Genomic DNA, 21,978 nt, shown 5'->3' with positions numbered 1-21,978 from the left:
ATAAAAATGGTGATAGGAGATATTAATGCTAAGGTAGGGCAGGAGCAGGTCTTTTCCCCTACCACTGGTAGATACACTCCCCATAAAGAGAGTAATAACAATGGACTCCATTTATTAAATTTTGCAGCCTTTATGAAATAATGTGTGTGTTCATAAAAACTGAGTCGTCCTTTATGTGGAAAAATGGGGGGAGATGTGCGCACGTGTGGGCCCGCACACGTGCGTGGGCGTGTGCGCGCATGTGCATGTTTGCAATTCTTAATGCTGTTGGCAATGAATTACTGTTTGCTACAGGATACATAACAGTGATCATTTTTTATGAGAAGCACTATCTTACAAAGATAATTTATAAGCTCTGTTGAAGAGTTATTTGAAAACTGACCCATCGGATTCAAGACATGTTCATATGAGGATTTGTTCCCAAGATAAATCAAAAGTTAGCTTCAAGATTCATTAATGTAATGATTATGTCTAAAGTACTGAATACCTTTGAACACATATCCACAGATTTTCAGCAACGTCAGCCATTTTCAAGCAATAAGATGCACACTAAGATTTTGGCTGGAGTTTGCCTGTTCTGCGGACGACTAAACAATAGTTCAGGGTTCATTTCGTATTTGCCTACAATTTTTTCCACAAGCACCTATCACGCATTTTCACCCATGGCAATGCTTTGTGTATGTGGAAAGTGTGAAACTGCATCATGGTCCATACAATGTATTAAACTATAGGTCCCCATATGACTGATTTTGAGGGCTAACTGATGGCGGTAGTTCACCTAGAATACAACTATGTTCAATAAACCATTGTGGCATTCAAATCAACATTCAAGTTTACACCTCAAACAAGTCAAAGTGAACTTAAAATTTTTTGTTTGATGAACAATGTAAATTATTGTAAAATAAAAGGGAAATTAAAATATTTAAGTTTCATGAACTACCAGAGGCAAGTTTGTCTTGCAAACAGAGCATACTAACAAAGTGCATTATTACCGCAATTTAGTAACAACAATGAAAATATCTTTTGAAAGTAATCTCTACTCTTTTTGTAAGTCTCACATCTTAACGTAATTATTAACTATAATACAGTTTAAATTTCTGAAGATAAAGGTACCAAAGCAGATTGCTACTCATCTCACTAGCTAAGTGTCAAGCAATGAGTAAGAAGAAAAAAATTGTAATTCTAGTTTCAATTGGAGCAGACATTCTTTTCTGTATAGGAGAGAGTCATAAACAAATTTTGCAGCATAGTCAAGGGTAGTCATATGACTCCTCAAAATGATAACATATGTTTGTGCCATCTACGGTCATCCAACCCCACTGAGCTATTAAACATTCAGTATCACTGTTTTGGTTCAAACTTGTTGACAATGTTTACCTTCCTCCAAACCAGAAAACCTTTTCTCCCATCAATTTCATTTGGTCCTTTCCTGCTCAATGAGATATCTTTCTGTACATCTCTTCCATAACTGATACACAAAAACATTCCATAAGCACAACCAAACATTCAAATCATATGCTTGTCACAGGTGAGTTTTTGGCTACAATGGTAGCAGTTTGTTGTTTGTCATATCCAATCACTCGTCATCCCATTGATGCACAGAACAGTACCTCAACTAAAAGTAGTGGGAGCCACAAAATATTCTTAATTGATCATCACATTTGTTGATTCAGTTCCTTGAATATCTCTGTACTTCAGCACCCAGCAGAATTAAACATCTTTCCAAGGCTTTGTAGACTTACCTGTGAGACATATAAGCTGCACACTTTTAAGGGTACTCAAAGTGTCAGAACAGATCAGAGATATCACTGACCAAACATATCTAATCTGTTTTGACCAGAAAATACTAAGAATGCATTTATTGTTCAAGCAAATACAGACGGAAATAGTGAGCCCTCCTAAAGAAGAATGCGATCAAGACAAATGTCTGTCTTGTTCCATCACCTTTGAGAACTTTTTATTTCGCATCAGATGAATTTGTTCAAGGAAAATCACTTCCTGCTCACACCCACCAGTGAACAGAATCATAATCATGATCATATAAAATTTCATACAACACTGACTTAAAACCATAAGGAGGACTATTACAGGTACATTTAAGATAAATCTGGATTTCTTCAGAAAGCATGGCAGCAGGTGACTAATCTTGAGCATAGAATGATATTTTTCCCAGACTAAGTTCTACTAAGTTGTGTTTGCACAGAACTCAAATGTCCTTGTTTCTTGCAGGTGATTTGAGGAAATCCATCACAGGGTGAGCAACAATCTGAAACATGATTTTCGAACAGCCCAGAATTTTGTGTGTAAAGAACCATGAAGAAGTAAAATATTTGTGTGCAGTGAGTAATAAATTGTGACATAGAGACTGATATATCAAATTTTTTATTTTTTATTGTTGCACAGTTTTGAATCTCTTATAGACATCTGTTTTTTAATACACCACACCTTGCCATCTGCTTTCTGTGGAGGCCTTGTATTTCTGAAACCTGAATGACCAGTTCTTTTCTTCATCACAGCCTCACTGCATGCACTCTTTCATCTGCTGCCTGTTCCAGAAGCAGAAACTTTTAGTGTTAGGAAAATCATTTTCTTTGAAAATGTCTCACAATTATACCTGCACTATGCTCAAGATTACTTTAGGACTGACAGCTACAAAGGCGGTTGAGGGGATAAGATTCACTTGCGAGGCACAATACACATTCAGCCAATCTCACGAGACCCCTAGTCACAGCAACCATCCTCACACTGTTAGAATTTCTCCTGGTCTATTCAATTGGAAATTTACAGCTGACATAGAAACATATTCAAGAGAATGTAGTTTTATACAAACGTTAGTTTGCTTTTGTAATTTAGTGCCCTAGTATTTTGATAATCTTTTCTTCCTTTCTTTTTTAACAAATCATCTGATGACTTGATAATAAGTCAAAATAATGTCATTTGTGTGACCTCAGGTTGAAATATATCATAAAAATTTCCATAAACTGTCTTAAAAATTTGTTGCTACAAATGAAACTAAACTAAAACCCCAGACCAACTCTTCCAGAACTCACTGATGTCAGCTCTATGCAACTCTATGTTCTGCACCTCCACGTGAGTCTGCTGAAGTATCAATCCTAAAGTAATTCTAAAGAGAGTAGTCATGAGGCGAGTTCAGGATTTCATATGTATTTTTCTGTGTGCACTTTGTCCTTTTTTAAATTTTGGGACTTACTTCCATTTTCACATTGTAGAGTCACTTTATTTGAACAGGATTCCTCAGCAAGTTTGCTCAGTGAAATGCTTTGCTGAAAAAAAAAATAATAAATAAATAAAAATCACCATTACTACTACTACTACTATTATTATTATTATTATTATTATTATTATTATTATTATTATTATTGACTTTTTTTTCTCAGACTTAAGTCTGGTTAAAAATGGAACGTGACGCGGACCTCGGTCAAGCGTGACTTCCTTGTAACTGTATGGTATATGTTATATTGCATTTAGGAACTTTCGGGTAATTGAACATGTATCAATAATTACAGATTTTTGTAGTTGTATATATATGTTTGGATGTAGCTGTATTGCATTGATGTACTGGTGAATATTGTGAGGTATGACTCCTGTAGTTGATAGTATAATTGGGATAATGTCGACTTTATCCTGATGCCACATGTCCTTGACTTCCTCAGCCAGTTGGATGTATTTTTCAATTTTTTCTCCTGTTTTCTTCTGTATATTTGTTGTGTTGGGTATGGATATTTCAATTAGTTGTGTTAATTTCTTCTTTTTATTGGTAAGTATGATGTCAGGTTTGTTATGTGGTGTTGTTTTATCTGTTATAATCGTTCTGTTCCAGTATAATTTGTATTCATCATTCTCCAGTACATTTTGTGGTGCATACTTGTATGTGGGAACGTGTTGTTTTATTAGTTTATGTTTTATGGCAAGTTGTTGATGTATTATTTTTGCTACATTGTCATGTCTTCTGGGGTATTCTGTATTTGCTAGTATTGTACATCCGCTTGTGATGTGATCTACTGTTTCTATTTGTTGTTTGCAAAGTCTGCATTTATCTGTTGTGGTATTGGGATCTTTAATAATATGCTTGCTGTAATATCTGGTGTTTATTGTTTGATCCTGTATTGCGATCATGAATCCTTCCGTCTCACTGTATATATTGCCTTTTCTTAGCCATGTGTTGGATGCGTCTTGATCGATGTGTGGCTGTGTTAGATGATACGGGTGCTTGCCGTGTAGTGTTTTCTTTTTCCAATTTACTTTCTTTGTATCTGTTGATGTTATGTGATCTAAAGGGTTGTAGAAGTGGTTATGAAATTGCAATGGTGTAGCTGATGTATTTATATGAGTGATTGCTTTGTGTATTTTGCTAGTTTCTGCTCGTTCTAGAAAGAATTTTCTTAAATTGTCTACCTGTCCATAATGTAGGTTTTTTATATCTATAAATCCCCTTCCACCTTCCTTTCTGCTTAATGTGAATCTTTCTGTTGCTGAATGTATGTGATGTATTCTATATTTGTGGCATTGTGATCGTGTAAGTGTATTGAGTGCTTCTAGGTCTGTGTCACTCCATTTCACTACTCCAAATGAGTAGGTCAATACTGGTATAGCATAAGTATTTATAGCTTTTGTCTTGTTTCTTGCTGTCAATTCTGTTTTCAGTATTTTTGTTAGTCTTTGTCTATATTTTTCTTTTAGTTCTTCTTTAATATTTGTATTATCTATTCCTATTTTTTGTCTGTATCCTAGGTATTTATAGGCATCTGTTTTTTCCATCGCTTCTATGCAGTGGCTGTGGTTATCCAATATGTAATCTTCTTGTTTAGTGTGTTTGCCCTTGACTATGCTATTTTTCTTACATTTGTCTGTTCCAAAAGCCATATTTATATCATTGCTGAATACTTCTGTTATCTTTAGTAATTGGTTGAGTTGTTGATTTGTTGCTGCCAGTAGTTTTAGATCATCCATGTATAGCAAATGTGTGATTTTGTGTGGGTATGTTCCAGTAATATTGTATCCATAATTTGTATTATTTAGCATGTTGGATAGTGGGTTCAGAGCAAGACAGAACCAGAAAGGACTTAATGAGTCTCCTTGGTATATTCCACGCTTAATCTGTATTGGCTGTGATGTGATGTTATCTGAATTTGTTTGGATATTAAGTGTGGTTTTCCAGTTTTTCATTACTGTGTTTAGAAACTGTATCAATTTAGGATCTACTTTGTATATTTCCAATATCTGTAGTAACCATGAGTGGGGTACACTATCAAAGGCTTTTTGGTAATCAATGTATGTGTAGTGTAGGGACCTTTGTTTAGTTTTAGCTTGATATGTCACCTCTGTATCAATTATCAGTTGCTCTTTACATCCTCGTGCTCCTTTGCAGCAGCCTTTTTGTTCTTCATTTATAATTTTGTTCTGTGTTGTATGTGTCATTAATTTCTGTGTGATGACTGAAGTTAATATTTTGTATATTGTTGGTAGGCATGTTATGGGGCGATATTTAGCTGGGTTTGCTGTGTCTGCTTGATCTTTAGGTTTCAGACCTTTAGGTAATATGTACATTATTATTATTATTATTATTATTATTATTATTATTATTATTATTATTATTATTATTATTATTAATGAAATACATACATAAATACATTCTACTACTACTAAAGGTGTTTTTTTTTTTTTTTGGTTAGGACAATTTCTGTGCTTAAAATGCAAATATTCTAATGTTCATTAGTCACTATTAATTAAAAATCAGTAGCAGACAATGATCAGTAAGACTATATACACTTAATTCTTTTTTTTCCTTCTAGGCTGTCTGCTCCAAAGGTACCATACGTGAATAGAATATACTTAAAAATTATATTAACTAACTGAAATTTGTGAATCATGAGCAATCTACGAACATTAGATGGCTGCCAAAATTCTGCTTGTCCAAGGATTGTCATAATAAGTTTGTATTAATAGGCATTCACTGAAGAACAGTTAGTACTACATATTCACAGCAAGTATTCTTTGCACTGCACTCAACAATTATAATCTGAACACAACTAGAAATTTCTTGCCATTTCGAATATTTTATCCACAGATTAAACACACAAATCATGTTTACTAAAGCCTTTTACAGCCAATGGCAACACTTCCCATGCTATTAGAAGGAAAAAAGTGTGTGTCAAGAAAAATAAAGAAGAAATAATAATTAGATAAAATCCAGCCACAATACAGAAATGTGTCCGAGTCCATTATTAATATTGGTAATGGTTTAGAACCATGACAATAACATTTTTATCTTTGGAAACATTACTGACCATTTGTTGCTTTGTGAACAGTTGAAACGGACGTTGGAGCTGTATCTTATTAGCTCTAGCACAAAATAACGATTTCAACTGCATTTAGTAACATATTAGGAGAGAAAAATATTTTTTTTTAAAATGTGAATAGTTGTATAGATTTACTACAATTTTTCAAAATGCATACACAATCTTTCTGCAGTGATTTTCTTTTGTTGACTCTTTAGTCTACATGGTATATATAATTTATTGAACTAAGCCAAATACACTCACGTTCAGTAAAAAACAAACAGAACACCTTGAACAACTAGAGACAGCACATTCATATTCACAGGATATGTACATTAGTATCTTCTGCAGAAATGATTAGCATATGAAATATGCTGGTTCAAGGTCAACACTGATGGTGCAGCACAACACCACCTACTGGTAAAATGTGCCTGGGCTCTCGTTCTTGCAATAAACTGAAGGTAATTGATCAGTGTGACTTGAGAAGTCATGCAAGATACCTTGCAGACATACGAACGAACTGTACCATCAAATCAATGAGTTTGAAAGAGCGCACATTATTGTCGTGAGAGAATGTGATGCATCCCTCAGGGAAACTGCTGCTCATGGGGACTAAGTATTTCAGTAGTGCAAAGGGTGTGGGCAGAATGGTTCACAGAAGGCCATAGAACATGACGAGATGTGTCAGATCACAACACCTAGACCATCCCCCATGAAGAGAGACACCTCTTCCGACTGACATTTCAGGGCAGATCTGTGCCCTCCTCAGCTCTGATGCAACAGTGGAACAGTGTAACACATCATACACTATCAGGGGTGACAGTCTGTCCTTGTTTATTACAGCATGGGTTGTGTGTGCTTCGCCCACTTCTCCATCTATCTTTGACGAATGTGCAGAAACATACTAGACAGTAGTAGTGTATGGAACGATGTCACTGGGGACAGGAATGGCATCAGATTGTGTGCCAGATGAACTCAGGTTTTGTTTGAATATGATGGCCACATCTTGGTTTGTCGAAGACTGGGGTGCAGCGTCGTACTGACTGCATTCGCAGAAGACAAAGTGCCAACTCAAGGCCTTATGGAGTGGGGTGTTATTGGGTATGACCACCAAGCAGAGGGGGTGCGTGTCCAGGGCACTGTGACCAGTGTGACCCATGCGAATGACATCCTGCGATCCCTTTCTGCACAACACCCCAGTCATCATTTTCAGGAAGACAATGCACGACCCCATGTTGCTGCATGAACACATGCCTTCTTGGTGTCACAGGATGTCAGCCTTTTGCCCTGGCCCTCCAGAGCACCAGAATTGTCACAAATCAAAAAACTGTGCGATATGGTGAAACGACAGGTGCAGAGCTGTGACTCCAGTGCTAACCATCACAAATGAACTTTGGAACCAAGTGAATGCCACATGGACAATTATACCACAGGCTGCCAGTGAGTGAGTGAGTGAACTTTTCATCCATGAGTGCAACTGAAGTCAAAGAGGGAAATGATGATATCTTTTCATTGCTAGAAAATGTACCGGGCTGTGAGATGTTGATGCTGAGGACATCACAAAATAGGTGGCAAACAGTGAAGTTGATGAAGTAAGAAGTCAAAAATTGTTAATAAAATTAGGTTTGGTATTTAAAGAAGGGTGTTTTGAATGGTATGGCTGTGTTTGGAAAAGAGAATTTATAGAACTCCAGCCTATTTGCTTTTTTGTTATTTGGCTTGACCTGCCACATAAACCAAGATAGATAGAGTCTACTTTATTATAAATATATAGCCTTTATTTTAATACATCTTCGTGTAATTCTATCTTTATTGGAACATTGCCAGTAACATTTATTTAACCAGTATATGTAATAATTCTGATGGGTTGTCAACATATTCCATACATAATGCTGGGGGCAGATACTCCACACATGTGCACATGCACACACAGTATTATGTATGAAATGTGTTAACAACCTATTAGAATTGTTACATATATTAGTCACATAAAAGTTAGTGACAATGTTCCAATAAAGATAGTCTTCATTTTGACCATAAAGCAAACCAATGTAAATATATTTATGTTAAAAGATTATATTTTACCTGTTTGGTATGCCACAAAGATATTCCAATAGAAAGTGCTGATAGCAGGAGGACACACCCAGCATAATAATAATAATTATCTAACGACCACAAAGTAATACTGAAGACTTGAAAAATATAAAATGGATTCACAACTTCATTCACAAACAATGACCAATAAGACTTGACTTTCACTGACATGGTATTTTCACCATACAGGAAACACCTGAAAAAGAGAGAGAGAGAATCACCTTAGCTTCTATTGTTAGAGCAGCAAAATTTAAATCTGTTATAATACAGTGCAGCATTAAAAGATGGGGTTAACATTATAAACTTTTTCTTTAAACTGCAAAGTATCACAAATGCTGAAACAGAGTGTGGGACATGGGAATCAGCAGACATGGAGGGCACTTGTATCATGTGGTGAGAGGGGGTGGAGCAAAAAGGCCACACATAGGGGGAGAAACGGGGGGTTGGAAGGGGTAGCAGTAGGTGGTAGTGAGGGAGAGAACAGTGGAGGGGCTCAGTGAGGAGGGTGGGGGGCAAAGCTGTCTAAAAGACCCAAAGACGGGATGGGTCTGCAGGGGGTTAGAGAGATGGGGTAGAGTGAGGGTAAGAGAGGAACGAATGATTGTTTGATTAATTGAGAGGGGTTATGGGACCAAACAGCGAGGTCATCAGTCCCAAGGTTCCGAAGTGAGTTACAGAAGAAAAAGGGTCTGCTAAAAGAGGATAGATTCAGTCAGGGGAGTCAAATTATAAAATAATGAACATTAAACACACTCAGTAAAAGCATAAATTGTGAGACCAAATCTAAAAACTGGAAAAAGGGGGTGGGGTGGGGGTGGGGGCAGTCATGGGATCACAGACCGAGAAGACTGTAACAAAAGAACCAACCACAACCAACCTGTCCCTGCTCGAAGACTAAAGGAGAATCTTATATCTGGAAATAGAAACCACTTTCACGGAGGAAACTGAGGACCAGTGCAACCATCCATGAATTTTCTGCTAATCAGGAAGACTATACTTAACATGAAGGGCTGAAAGAAGGGGACATTCCACCAATATGTGAGATATCATCAGTCTGGCTCCACAACCACATTGTGGGGGTGGGTCATTAAGTAGGAGGAAACAATGGGTGAGCTGGGTATGACCAATGCACAAATGGCGTGTAACAGTGGACCACTCCCGAGAGAAGCAGAAAGAAGAGCGCCAAACTGCAATAAACTCCTTGATTGTGTGGAGTTTATTACTATGAGCAGTAGCACTCCAGATAGAATTCCACTGTTGGGCAAAGAGAGATTCGAGATAGATCCGCATATCCGCAGCTGGAACCATGGAAGGAAATGAGGGGTAAGTATCTGCCCCTCTAGCCAACTAAAGGTCAGCCAATTCATTCCCTGGGATACCCATGTGACTTGGGACCCAGAGAAAGACAACTGAACAGGCAGCACACTCAAGGGCAAACAGAAGATCATGGATAGCACAGACCAAAGGGTGGCAAGAGTAGAATGGGACGGTCTGCACCCCAAGACGTGTGGGCCAGGAGGCACAGAGCATTAAGCTTCTGTATACATGTGGCCTTTAGGTGGTGAATGTGGGGTAGCCATGTTAGCTTGTTATCAAAAATATGACCCAAGAAACAGGATTGTGCTGCAACATCGAGGAACTGGTAGCCTAAATGAAGTTCTAGATTGGGATGTACTGTCGGTTGATGACAAAAGTGCATAATTTGCATTTTGGAGGGAGAACACTGGAAGCCATGGGCAGTGGCCCATGCAGAGGCCCATTGGATGGCGCCTGGGAGTTGGTGCTCAGCAGACGCTACCGCGTGGGAGCTGCACCAGATGCACAAATCGTCGACGTACGACGCCGGGGTAACCAGAGATCACACAGAGGTTGCAAGCCCATTTATGGCAATGAGGAAGATTGGGATACCATTCTCCTGAATCTGAGGGGTACTGAGTGAAGTGCCAACTCGAACCCGGAAGAGCCAGTAAGATGATAACTCGTGGCTAAAAATTGGAAGGGGACCACGGAAGCCCCAGTCATGGAGGGTAACTAAAATGTAATGGTGCCAAGCCATGTCATACGCTTTATGTAGGTCAAAGAAGACCGCGACAAGGTGCCGGTGGTGAGTAAAAGCTTGTCAGATGGCTGATTCCAATCAGAGTAAATGGTCAGTTGGAGATCCCCCTGCCCGGAAGCCACACTGATATGGGGACAAAACGCCCCAAGATTTGAGTACCCAACATAATCTGAAGTTGACCATACTTTATAAGGCTACTTTATAAGGCTACTTGGGTGGTAGCTGTCGAGACATTGGGCTTTCCCAGGTTTAAGGACGAGGATAACTATACTACCTCACCCTTGTGATGGAAAAGCACCTGTGAGTCAAATGTGGTTGAAGACCCTGAGAAGCTGTTGCCTCTGGGGAACGTCCAAGTGTTGGATCATCTGGTTGTGGATGAAATCCAGCCCCGGGGCTGTGTCTTGTGAAGAACTAAGAGCCTGCACCCATTCCCATTCAGCGAAAGGTGTAGTATAGGAATCAACATGGTATGGGATGAAACTGAAGCGGGTCTGTTCAACCCTGCATTTCTGCCGGAGAATGGTAGTAGGGTAGGAAGAGGACAATGATGCTGTCGCAAAGTGTGTCGCGAGGTGTTCTGCGAGGATCAATGGATCAGAGCACAGGGAATCTTGGAGGTTCAGACCCTGGACAGTTGACTGTCACTGGCAGCCCAGAAGGCTACAGAGCTATGACAAAACCTGTGACGAAGAGGCATCCATCCCCAGGGAAGAAACATAGTGCTCCCAGCATTCCTTTTTACTCCATTTCATGAGGTAATTCGCCTTAGCATAGAGACGCTTAAAAGTGAGGAGGTTGGTCTGTGTAGGGTGTAGCTTGAAACGCTGCAGCACCCATCGGCAGTCCTGGACAGTGATTTCGACATTCTTGGTCCACTGCGGTACTGGCCAACGATGAGAAGGACCTGTGGATAGGGGGACAGCAGTGCCAGCAGCATGAGGAATAGTGGAAGAGATGCCTTGCACAACTACTTCAATGAAATTCAGAGAGGGGGGGGGGGGTCCCCCCACATGGCTCACACGGAAAGCAGTAAATTTTGAAGTGGAGGTCAAACCTCAAGTGGGGACCTAAACGCCAAAAAGGATGAAAGAACAGGCAAAAGGAACAAAACTGCAATGAATACAGGAAATCAGGTAGATAGGCTGGTCGACATAAATCAGTACACCAAGAGAGGGGAAGGAGGTGGCAACGGGAAAGAAGCGAGGATAGGGAGGGAGGGGGCAAGGTGAAAGAAATGCAGCCAGGGAATGAAGAATGGCCGAAATAGCTTGGGGCCTCATGTGTGCCATGCACGAACTCAAGAAAGAACCTTGAGCCTCCTGTGGGGAGGGAGAGGGGGTAAGAGAGGAATAGAGAGAGAGAGAGGGGGGGGGCAGAGATACAGCAATTCAAGTGAGTAGGGAGATGGTGCTGTGATTGAGGGTGGGGAAGGGGGGGTGGCGGAGGGGGAAGGAAGATGTTACTGTAACTACGGGATAGGAGAAGGGAGATGGTGCTGCAACAGGTGGGAAAGGAGGTGGAACACAAATGGGGTGACAGAGGTGGGGCAGAGAAGGAACAAGAAAGTGGAGGGTGGGAGGGGGCTGGTGGGCAATGGGTGGGGGTTGGAGGGTTCCCTAGGGCAATGAAGGGGATGGGGTGGGCAGGGGCCACAAGTGGGGGGGGGGCAACAAGGGGTGGGGGCAACCTGGTATTTACTTATAGTATACCTTACTAAAAATGACAAGTTTTAGGTCCATGTTTTGAAAAGGAATACTTCCGTAGAACCCAATTTAAAATAATACAAATACAAAAGCCTTAAACCACAGATTTGTTTTTTGCCATAATTTTATTACAAGAAATTGTAAAAAAAGAAAAATGCATTTTTGAGGATCCTCAATTTGCCAGTGCTTTGGAATAGAGTATATTCATAGCTCACAACTGCAAATGACGTAATCCAATATGGCATCATCATAGTTGTGCTTGCGATGCAGAAAGGAATGCTGTGACTCACTGGCACATTTCAATCCACACACCAAAAATCTGGTGTGTGTGATTCCTTCTTTGATGTTTAGGAATACTCTGCAATGTGAAATTACAAGTTGTGACATCACCAAAAATTGTCTAGCTCCAAAACCATATCTGCTTTCATGTTAAGTGTGAGAATGCCTTAAGAGGATGCATTACTGGCTGCACATAAATTCAGTACAATCACACCAATGGGGAATCAAAACCTGGACAACAATGCTGACCACCAACACCTTGCAAGCTTGCATACATTGGGGTCCGCAGGCAGTTTTTCTGACAGGGGGCTCTGGATATTGAAGTTCCATGTCGCTATGGTATAACACTGCCTCCCGGCAAATGCTCTTTCCTAGTGAACCAATGGATACATTGGCGAGCCACAACAGCTGGGCACAGTTGCACCTGAAGATTACAAACAGCTGTCACAGAAATATGCTGCAATTACCACAACATCAACTGCTGGAATGCCTGAAAAGTTTTCAACCATCTAATGGATTTCCTATTCCTACAAGTACATAAGGTAACATCTAGTCTAGATAGAATGAGTTTTGTTGCAACACAGGGTGACAGACATACAGGTGATTTTCCCATTCATGAGCTGCTTTTCTGCAGTTTCTGCCAATTTTTGGTTCTTACCTGTGGCTGTGGTGTGTTAAAATCACAGAAATTTTAAGATTTTTAAAGAATTGGACATGTAAGGTCAGTCACACCCTTAGGCATATCAATTATGTAATAAATTATGGAACCTCCAGCTTGTTAAAATTCAGTTAATAAGCCATAATCTTTATCAGATATCTTAACTCTTTTACTTTTCATATTACTTTTGACATTAGTGTTCCAGTCTTCCCTTAAGTGTTCATGACAAACTGCTGAAAAGAATTAGGGGAAGACAGCTTTGGACATCTGCCTCATACCCCACTGAGCAATAGCTAAGGACTGGATACATTGTCAAGTTGTACCTTTATCTTTCACCAATTAAGTACACAACAAAACAACATTATGCCCTCAATCATTTACATAAAAATAACTAAAATGTCTGACATGTATCGAAAACAAAGTGGAAACAATAATTCATCCTGTTATCCAGGGTTCTTTTCCATTGGACTTTGAGAGTTCCAATAACATGTATGTCATCTGTATTTCACAGCCTGACATTTATGTGGCATGCTCTGTATGAGTCTACAGAGATCACCATGTGGTATCTGTTCTCATTCTTCAATGAGAGCCTATGAGATTTCTTGGAGAATCTGTTATGGAACAGGATGACCACGAACACCTCTGTCAAGCATGTCCCACATATGCAGGATGGGGATTAGGTATGGACTCATGGCCAGCCATTCCATTACTTCTATGTCCAACCTTCAAAAGATGCTGCTGATGCCTGCTGCATAAGTACTGCAAGTAGAAAAATTCAGGGTCCCTACTCTATGCAGCAGCCAGTGGATGTTCCAACAGGATCTAGTTTATGTACTGCCTGGCATTAAGGTGACCATGGACAATGGTGAGATCTGTATAGATGTCAACACTTAAGCCTCCCAACAATATCACAGAATTGCTCACCACAGGTCTCCAACATGAACACGGCCATCATCTTGCGTCAGAGTATACCTGCACTTGTCTGTGAATAACATGTTTTGCCGTTCAGGAAGTTGCCAATTGACACGGGAAAGACAGAACTGAAGGTGAGATGCAAGGCATTGTTGGGTCAAGCAGGATACTCGAACAGGATGTCTGAGATTGATTGATTGATTTCTTTATTAATCCATGTAACAATTTACATTGTGTGGATTTCGTCAGCAAAATCATATACAATACAATATACCTACAATTATACACATAAAATTTGTATTTACACACATTTTTGAGATATATTAAATTAGTTTTATATCCTTGTGTAATTTGTAATTTTCTTATAGCGCTGTACAATTTTTGATTTCATATTATAATTATTTCCTCATGTATTACAATGCAGGCTACTTTAATTACACTACATGTTTTAATTCAGATAGTCCATTACTGCGTAATAACTTTTATTTAATAAAAAAAATTTTAGTTTTGTTTTGAACTGTCCAATTGTGTCAACATCTTTTATTTTTTGGGGTAATTTATTATATAATTTAACAGCATTGTACAACAAGCTCTGCTGAGTTTTAACTTTATTTTTCCTCTCTAGATGCAGATTGTATTGGTTTCTAGTTTCATAGCTGTGTACTAAAGAATTTTTCATATAGCAGTCAATATATTTTTTTTTTACATACATAACACTTTGAAAAATGTATTCACAGGGGACAGTTAAGATTTCCAGCTTTTGGAAATGTTCAAGGCAGTGAGCCCTACTGCCACTCTTGGTTATTATACGAATTGCTCTTTTCTGTAATTTGAAAACTATTTGAATATTTTTACTGTTGACTCCCCAAAATATTATTCCGTAGGTAATAACAGAGTGGATATAAGAAAAATATACAGATCTGACACATGTAGTATCACAAACTGCAGTCAGAATTCTCAGAGCATAGCATGCTGTAGCGATTCTGTTACTAAGTATTTTAATATGTTCTTCCCACTTTAACTGACTGTCAACATGCATACCAAGAAATTTTGTGTAGTCTACACATTCTATAGTTTCATTGTTTAACTTAAAGTTGTTATGGTGTGGTTTTTTGCAGACATAGAAGTTAACAGCATTTGTTTTTTTAAGATTTAGTGTTAGTTTATTATTGCATGCCCACTCACGTACACTGTGTAAGATCATTTCACATAACCTGTTCGTTACAATCTGATCAGACACAGCGGCTCCAGTGGCCCTTCTGAGATTGTCTTGTAGTGCTGTGGTAGTATCTGTATGATGCTGCACTGCAGAGGTGGTCAGATATCAGTCTTCATGTGAGGTAGTAATGTGTCTGCGACGTTGTCCAACTCGCCTCACGTACTAATCTGTCTCCCTGTAGCGTGTCCGCAACTTACAGATGATGCATGGAGATATTGGTATCTGCAGCAACATGACAAAGTCCATTTCTGGATCAAACCGACTGCCCTTGTAACCTGCAATGCATTAAGATGCCACAGTGCATGTACTTGGCTGAATCCACAGTCCACAAATGACAACTGCCATCTGTGTACCTCACTACAAAACACTGGGACACAGATACTCACTTCCTTCTGAGGGGTGACCTGACACTGTAATGAACAACACTGCCGACAGCTGGTGAATGATTTTAATTGTTCTCTACATCGAAAGCAAAGATCTCAAGTCATGCAATCAGACCACATGTTCTGCCTGTATCAAAATAGATTTAACATACTGCATGCTGATACACATGCTCCCCTAATTCTTTTGAACAGTGATTTTTGCATGACAACCCCTTCACTGTAATTTAAGAGAGTTGTGCAACTTATTCACAACTAGATACTCCTGTGACAATTAGCATTCTAGAACAATGCTGCTTAGTGTGAGGTGTAAGTCTCTATTAACCCATTTCTGTCCACCCCCGATAGCTGAGTGGTCAGCGCGACAGAACGTCAATCCTAAGGGCCCGGGTTCGATTCCCGGCTGGGTCGGAGATATTCTCCGCTCAGGGACTGGGTGTTGTGTTGTCCTAATCATCATCATTTCATCCCCATTGACACGCAAGTTGCCAAAGTGGCGTCAAGTCTAAAGACTTGCACCCAGCGAATGGTCTACCTGACGGGAGGCCCTAGTCACACAACATTTCTTTTAACCCATTTCTGAGCCTTTCCACCACTTTCAGTATTCCTACAAGTCCAAACAACACATTTTGAATAAAAAATTGTGAATGCTTTTCTAAGCTTTCCTCATCTCTTTAGAATTAAAAACACATTCTGACAAATGAATTGTGTGTCCTGTTACTAGTTTCTAGTCTAATCTTTGCTTGTGTGTGTTCAAGCTCAAGCAAACTATTGAGAGTGCTGCTGTGAGAATTAATATACTCCATATCTTTCTAATAAGCAGCTACAGAAAGTATGATTAATAAAGACACATAGCTGTGCACATCTGCACAAGACTAATACATCTGGGGTGTGGTATATGCTCCCGAGGTTCTCCTCTAAATGGCGTGTTTCATCTCAACAGCCATCCACTTGATAGGCATAAAAACAGTTTGAAACAGAGTTTTCTTTAATGAGTGTTTGTACCATCCTTGTGGTGCAGGTTGTTAAATCAAGATCTTCATTCCGTGTGACACACATTTTCTACAGTCAAGTCACATGGTTGATGAAGCATGCCTAGGTCTCTCAGTAATAGAGGACTGGCACTGCTCACCAGCCCCTAGCTCAGTGCCTCCAGGGCTACCAAACTTGTACTCACACAGACTATCTGGGCTCCCCATGGTGCTTGTGACTTCACATGTCCCAATAGCATAGTTCATTTTAAAACACTCAATGAGTTTTCTACTTACATCCATAACAGATCATAACTGTATGGAAAGCTAAAACTGTTCCAACACTGTATTAATCATGTTGGTTTAAATGTTTTGATATTTCAATAATGATGCATGCTTAAATAAAAGGTAGGTATGGTGAAGAGCCACTGGATTAAAGGTCCAAAACCAATAAGTCTAGTATCAATACGTAGACTAATCCTCATAACTCAATGTGGTTCTACATCCATTTTTCCTTTTTATCCCTGGAGACAAATGTGTTTCATTTTCCCTTAACTCTGGTCATTTATTACAGATCACACAGTGTGTGCACAATTACTGACCTAAGTAATATTCAATGATTGCTCTTGTCCTTCCAAAAATGGGCCAAAAGCACAATTCACATAGTTTCTAATTTGTTTTTCCTTGAAAGTTTCATGTAGCTTCCTAAGTTGCTGCCTTTGATTCATTGTGGTGAATCTAACTACTTCTACTTCTTCTCGTAAAGTTTTTTACTCCGTGTTTGAACGTGTGTGTGCATTTCTTGTCACTTCCTTAGCAACAGAAGGAGATTCTTATTTTAAGCTATTGTTCTACTCCTCCTGAAGAGCTCTCCGTATTGGAGATGGTCAGGGGACGCTCAGCATCTTTTTGGATTTACACTAACTCTGCAAAAGAATTTGTTTTTGTGTTCAGAATGTACCACTGTTGTGAGGTGAGCTTTTCTGAGCCAAGATTTAATCTGAATCTGGGTTGCGGTGTTACTAGATCTGATATCTGGTTGAGAACAAACAAGTTGTGCTTTAGTACCCCATCCATTTTCACCAGAGTCCATAAAATATGCTGGCATCATACATGCATAAGATGTGGGCCACTTCATCTGTGCCTATGCGGTCGTCAGATTCAGAAGAGCTGTTCTCATAGCACCAGGGCTATAGATTTGGGTCACCAGCACATGACAGAACTTCTGTTTGTTTATATTTTCTTGTTCTGACCATCTTGCTTTTCATTTGTGGGAGTGAGTGAGTTGCATATGCAGAACTATATTTATAGCAAGCTTTTTGCCATAAAGACACCCATCACTGTGACTCTCAGTGGTTTCAGCATATTCTCCCACAGACACTATCAAGGTGACCCTCAGATCACCACCTGGCATTACTCGATTCTAAGATATTTGCAATAACTACTAAAGATTGCCTTCTTCTCTGGCAAATGCACAAACTGAGCCTCTACTCTATTCACTGGTGTTGTGTGCCATCCTAGTTTCTCATGTGTAGCCTCTGAAAGCTGGTAGTTGGAAGCTCCTGGTCATGTAGCCACTCCACTCACAATTTGTGATTCCACCCTTTGGTTTGGCTGCCCCTGACGAGGGGAGCAGATGTCTCTGGCAATTGCCTGCTGCAGATGAGATTCTAACAATGCATGTTGGTCCATGAGAGTTATTTAATTTCTTCCCTCCTGCCACCCGTATCTGTTGACATTCTAACATTTCATAGTTACATGTTTTTAAGTTGTTTTTTCTTCTTTTAACAAATGTGTGTGCAAAACATTCTATTACATTTGTCACTGATACAAATGTACGGTCGAATAAAGCTTTTTTTTAAGTCCAATAGAATCTCTATAAGGTATGAGGAGCCACAATGTCTGCAGCACTACCAACAGGACGTACAGCTGAAGATTCAAATGGGTAACATGAAAAAACTTCCTGGTAGACTAAAACTGTGTGTTATAACTGTATTGAACCTTGTGTTTTACTGGCTATGCTCTTACTATGTGAGCTAGCCAAGAATGACCCACAATCTACTCTCCCATAATAGCCCACTCAGAGTATTACCCACAAAAGGCAGAGAGCCCACTTTCATGTCCTAGGCCAGCACACAGTTATAGCCTGACATGAAGTTTCAGAACAGCTCTCATGCCAGAAAGAAAGCTGCATTGTGTCAAATATGATGACTGATGTGGACAAGAACATATTTTTTCTGTTACAGGGAGATGGATTTTGGGGCAGGGGGCAGAGAGGTACTTGATAGTGTTGTTCCAACAATTTGCATACACCTGTAGTCATGTAAACAACAGAGAAAGGAAGATTAGATTAATTGTCCCATCATCAACGATGTCATCAGAATTGGAGTACATGCTTGGATTGGGGAAAGATGGCAGATCCTCCTCCTCCTCCTCCTCCTCCTCCTCCTTCTTCACAAAGATAATTAACATATAAGAATGAATTGACTTTGACGATTAAACTGTAGCTAAACTGATGCAGTGTGTCTTCCACATGGATTAATGGTTTTCCAAAATGCCACAGAAACATCTCTCAGACCTTAACAGAGTCCTCATCCTCATCCATCTTATGAAGCACTGAATATGACTCATAAGAGGGCAACTCATCCTTGGATCAGCAGTAATCATATTTTAATACTGTTAAGTGAATTTGAACTTTTTCTATCAATTTACTGAGATGAGCATTGGTACAGACATCAAACGTCAGCCTTGACACCACAATACTTAGGAATGTTTACTAATCTCTTGAGGGAGACATAAGACTGGTTGTCCTATGCTTTACATGGACAGTGAGCTGTGTGACTGCTGTGTGTTGACAAGCTTCCATGTTCCATCAAAGCTGACCCCCACTCGCCACACTCTTTACTCAGAGGCACACAAAGTTCATAAACTTTACAATTCCCTACCTAGCAACTTTCTTATCTGAACTAGAGCTGATAACATCTGGTTAGCTGACACGTAACTGGAGTTTCCTACAAACAGTGTGCTTCCTACTGTGACAGCAGTAATCTGCGCATCTCTATTATACACAACAGGCTGTTTCAAGTCATGTGCCTCCACACAATTTGTTAAGCCCCATGAGGGGAGAGGAGCCGGCAGATAAAATCGTGCAAACAATGTTGTTCGAAACTGGCTAGAGAGGAAAAGAAAAGGGGAAAAGGAGGGGAGGGGGGTGGCAAGAAGAAGGTGTACACAATGTGGTTGTGGAAAATTCAACGTAGCACAGATTCAAAAACATTTTGTTAAGCTTGAGGAACATAGTAATACTACTTTTTTGCAAGTTAGGATCAGTAGGAAAAACAAACCTGTCATGTTTTGTATACAGCATTAGTAGTGTCCTGCTTGACACAGTCACATCACTTAAGTATCTGGGCGTAACGTTGCAAAGCGATATGAAATGGAACAAGAATGCATGGATTGTGACAGGTATGGTGAATGGTCAACTTTGGTTTATTGGGATAGTTCCAGGAAAGTGTGGTTTATCTGTAAAGGTGTTACACATATGCTTCAGGAACTCAAATGGGAAACCATGGAGGGAAGGTGATGATGTTTGGTTTGTGGGGCGCTCAACTGCGTGGTTATCAGCGCCTGTACAATTTCCCAACCTTTGCTCAGTCCAATTTCGCCACTTTCCTGGATGATGATGAAATGATGAGGACAACACAAACACCCAGTCATCTCGAGGCAGGTGAAAATCCCTGACCCTGCCGGGAATCGAACCCGGGACCCCGTGCTCGGGAAGCGAGAACGCTACCGCGAGACCACGAGCGGCGGACTGTGGTGATGGAGGGAAGGTGATGTTCTTTTTGAGGACCTATATTGAGATAAATTAGAGAACCGGCATTTGAAACTGACTGCAGAATGATTCTGTTGCCTCCAACATACACTGTGCGTAAGCACCACGATGATAAGGTAAGAGGCATTAGGGTCCATACAGAGGCACATAGACAATAGTTTTTTCCCTCATTCTATTTGCAAGTGGAACAGGAAAAGAAATGATTAATAGTGGTACGTGGTAACCTGTGCCGTGTGCGTAACATGGAGTGCAGAGTATTGATTCAGAGGTGTATGTACAAAAAAAAGGGCTTACCAACACATCATTATTGCCAGTCTGGCAGCAAGTTGGTTTCTTTTATCACACTTTAACTGATCAGAGCTGTGCTGAGTGATAACCTATAGTTCCTGTGCATCTATTTCTGCTTTGTACTAGGTAGCTTGTAACATACAAGAACATATTTTTACCAAAAATTGAACCATGATGATGTGTTCTGTAAGTTATTGTTGCTACTACTGATATGATACAGTGTTAGACATACAGCTGAAATATTCCCTTATGCTACACGAGATAAACATACTTGTGGTAAGACAGGATTCCACAGTGAACGTGCTTGCTCACATATGGTTACCATGACAGAGAAGGCAAGCACTTTTGGTTCCAGTGTTCTATGGGTCACATTTTGAACAGTCTCATTAAGAGGATGTAATGAATCACTACTAAAATGACAGTGTGTGCATAGTATTTGTTGTGTAATGAGGCACTTACATCTGTTGTCGTACTTCAGAATTGTGGCCTTTGCTTCCATCCAGAATTTCAGACAACGTTAGACTCTGGTCATCCAGTCCATGCAGTCGATAGAATCTGTTTAAGCTACTGCTCCATATAAACTTCAGTTCCTGATGGATAAAATATCGTAACTGACCAATGGCATAATCATTACAAATGCCATCAGTTGTAACCACTGCATGAAAATATTTCTGCCCTTCAGACTCCTGCAAAATCAAATATATGCAAATCTGATATTATATACACATAAAAACCATCTACAATGACTATTTAACTAGGATTTTATTTCATTACCCTAACAGATTACTTTAACAACAACACACATGTAAACAAACTTAGCATAGGTTGCTGCATGTGAAACCCAAATTGAAAGAGCACCTTAAATTAAAACACACACACACAAAATACAAAACATTAACTCTAAGCTCAAGGTGATGTCTTGTGAGAAGACACATCAGGAAATTTTAAGATGACAGACCAGGAATTTCATACTGCACCATCAGCTGCTACAGTTATTGTATTGCCACCATGTAACAGGACATTCGAAAAGTAAATCAGCACCAGTGTGGGATTCATGATATAAATTAAATGCCTTTCGTAAAGGATGAAATGTAAACTATTAGAAGTTCTGAAACTTATAGTTTGGCAGATCTTACACTAAATAAAATCTGATTTTTAATACATTTACACTGAAACACATGAGACAGTCACTAACACCTCATGCCAAGAATGCATTCCTGGCTGACTCAAATGTTGAAGCATTTCACCATTAGGGAAGCAACCTGTGTTCAGTTAGTA

The 21,978-nt window shown here is 39.6% G+C and overlaps 1 protein-coding gene across 1 annotated transcript in view; it reads right to left on the bottom strand.

Annotated features, from left to right (window-relative positions):
- Window positions 1-21,978, bottom strand: part of LOC126183646 (polyamine-transporting ATPase 13A3-like) — a 265,104-nt gene that overhangs the window by 177,655 nt on the left and 65,471 nt on the right. The window contains exons 2-4 of the mRNA XM_049925790.1: window positions 21,160-21,386; window positions 8,385-8,589; window positions 3,212-3,284 (exon numbers count right to left, since the gene is read on the bottom strand). Of these exons, the coding sequence (XP_049781747.1) occupies window positions 3,212-3,284; window positions 8,385-8,589; window positions 21,160-21,386 (505 nt within the window). The remainder of the gene's footprint in view (window positions 1-3,211; window positions 3,285-8,384; window positions 8,590-21,159; window positions 21,387-21,978) is intronic.

Source organism: Schistocerca cancellata, chromosome 4, assembly GCF_023864275.1.
Source record: "Schistocerca cancellata isolate TAMUIC-IGC-003103 chromosome 4, iqSchCanc2.1, whole genome shotgun sequence".
NCBI lineage: Eukaryota > Metazoa > Arthropoda > Insecta > Orthoptera > Acrididae > Schistocerca > Schistocerca cancellata.
This window is presented reverse-complemented; position numbering and strand designations above follow the sequence as displayed.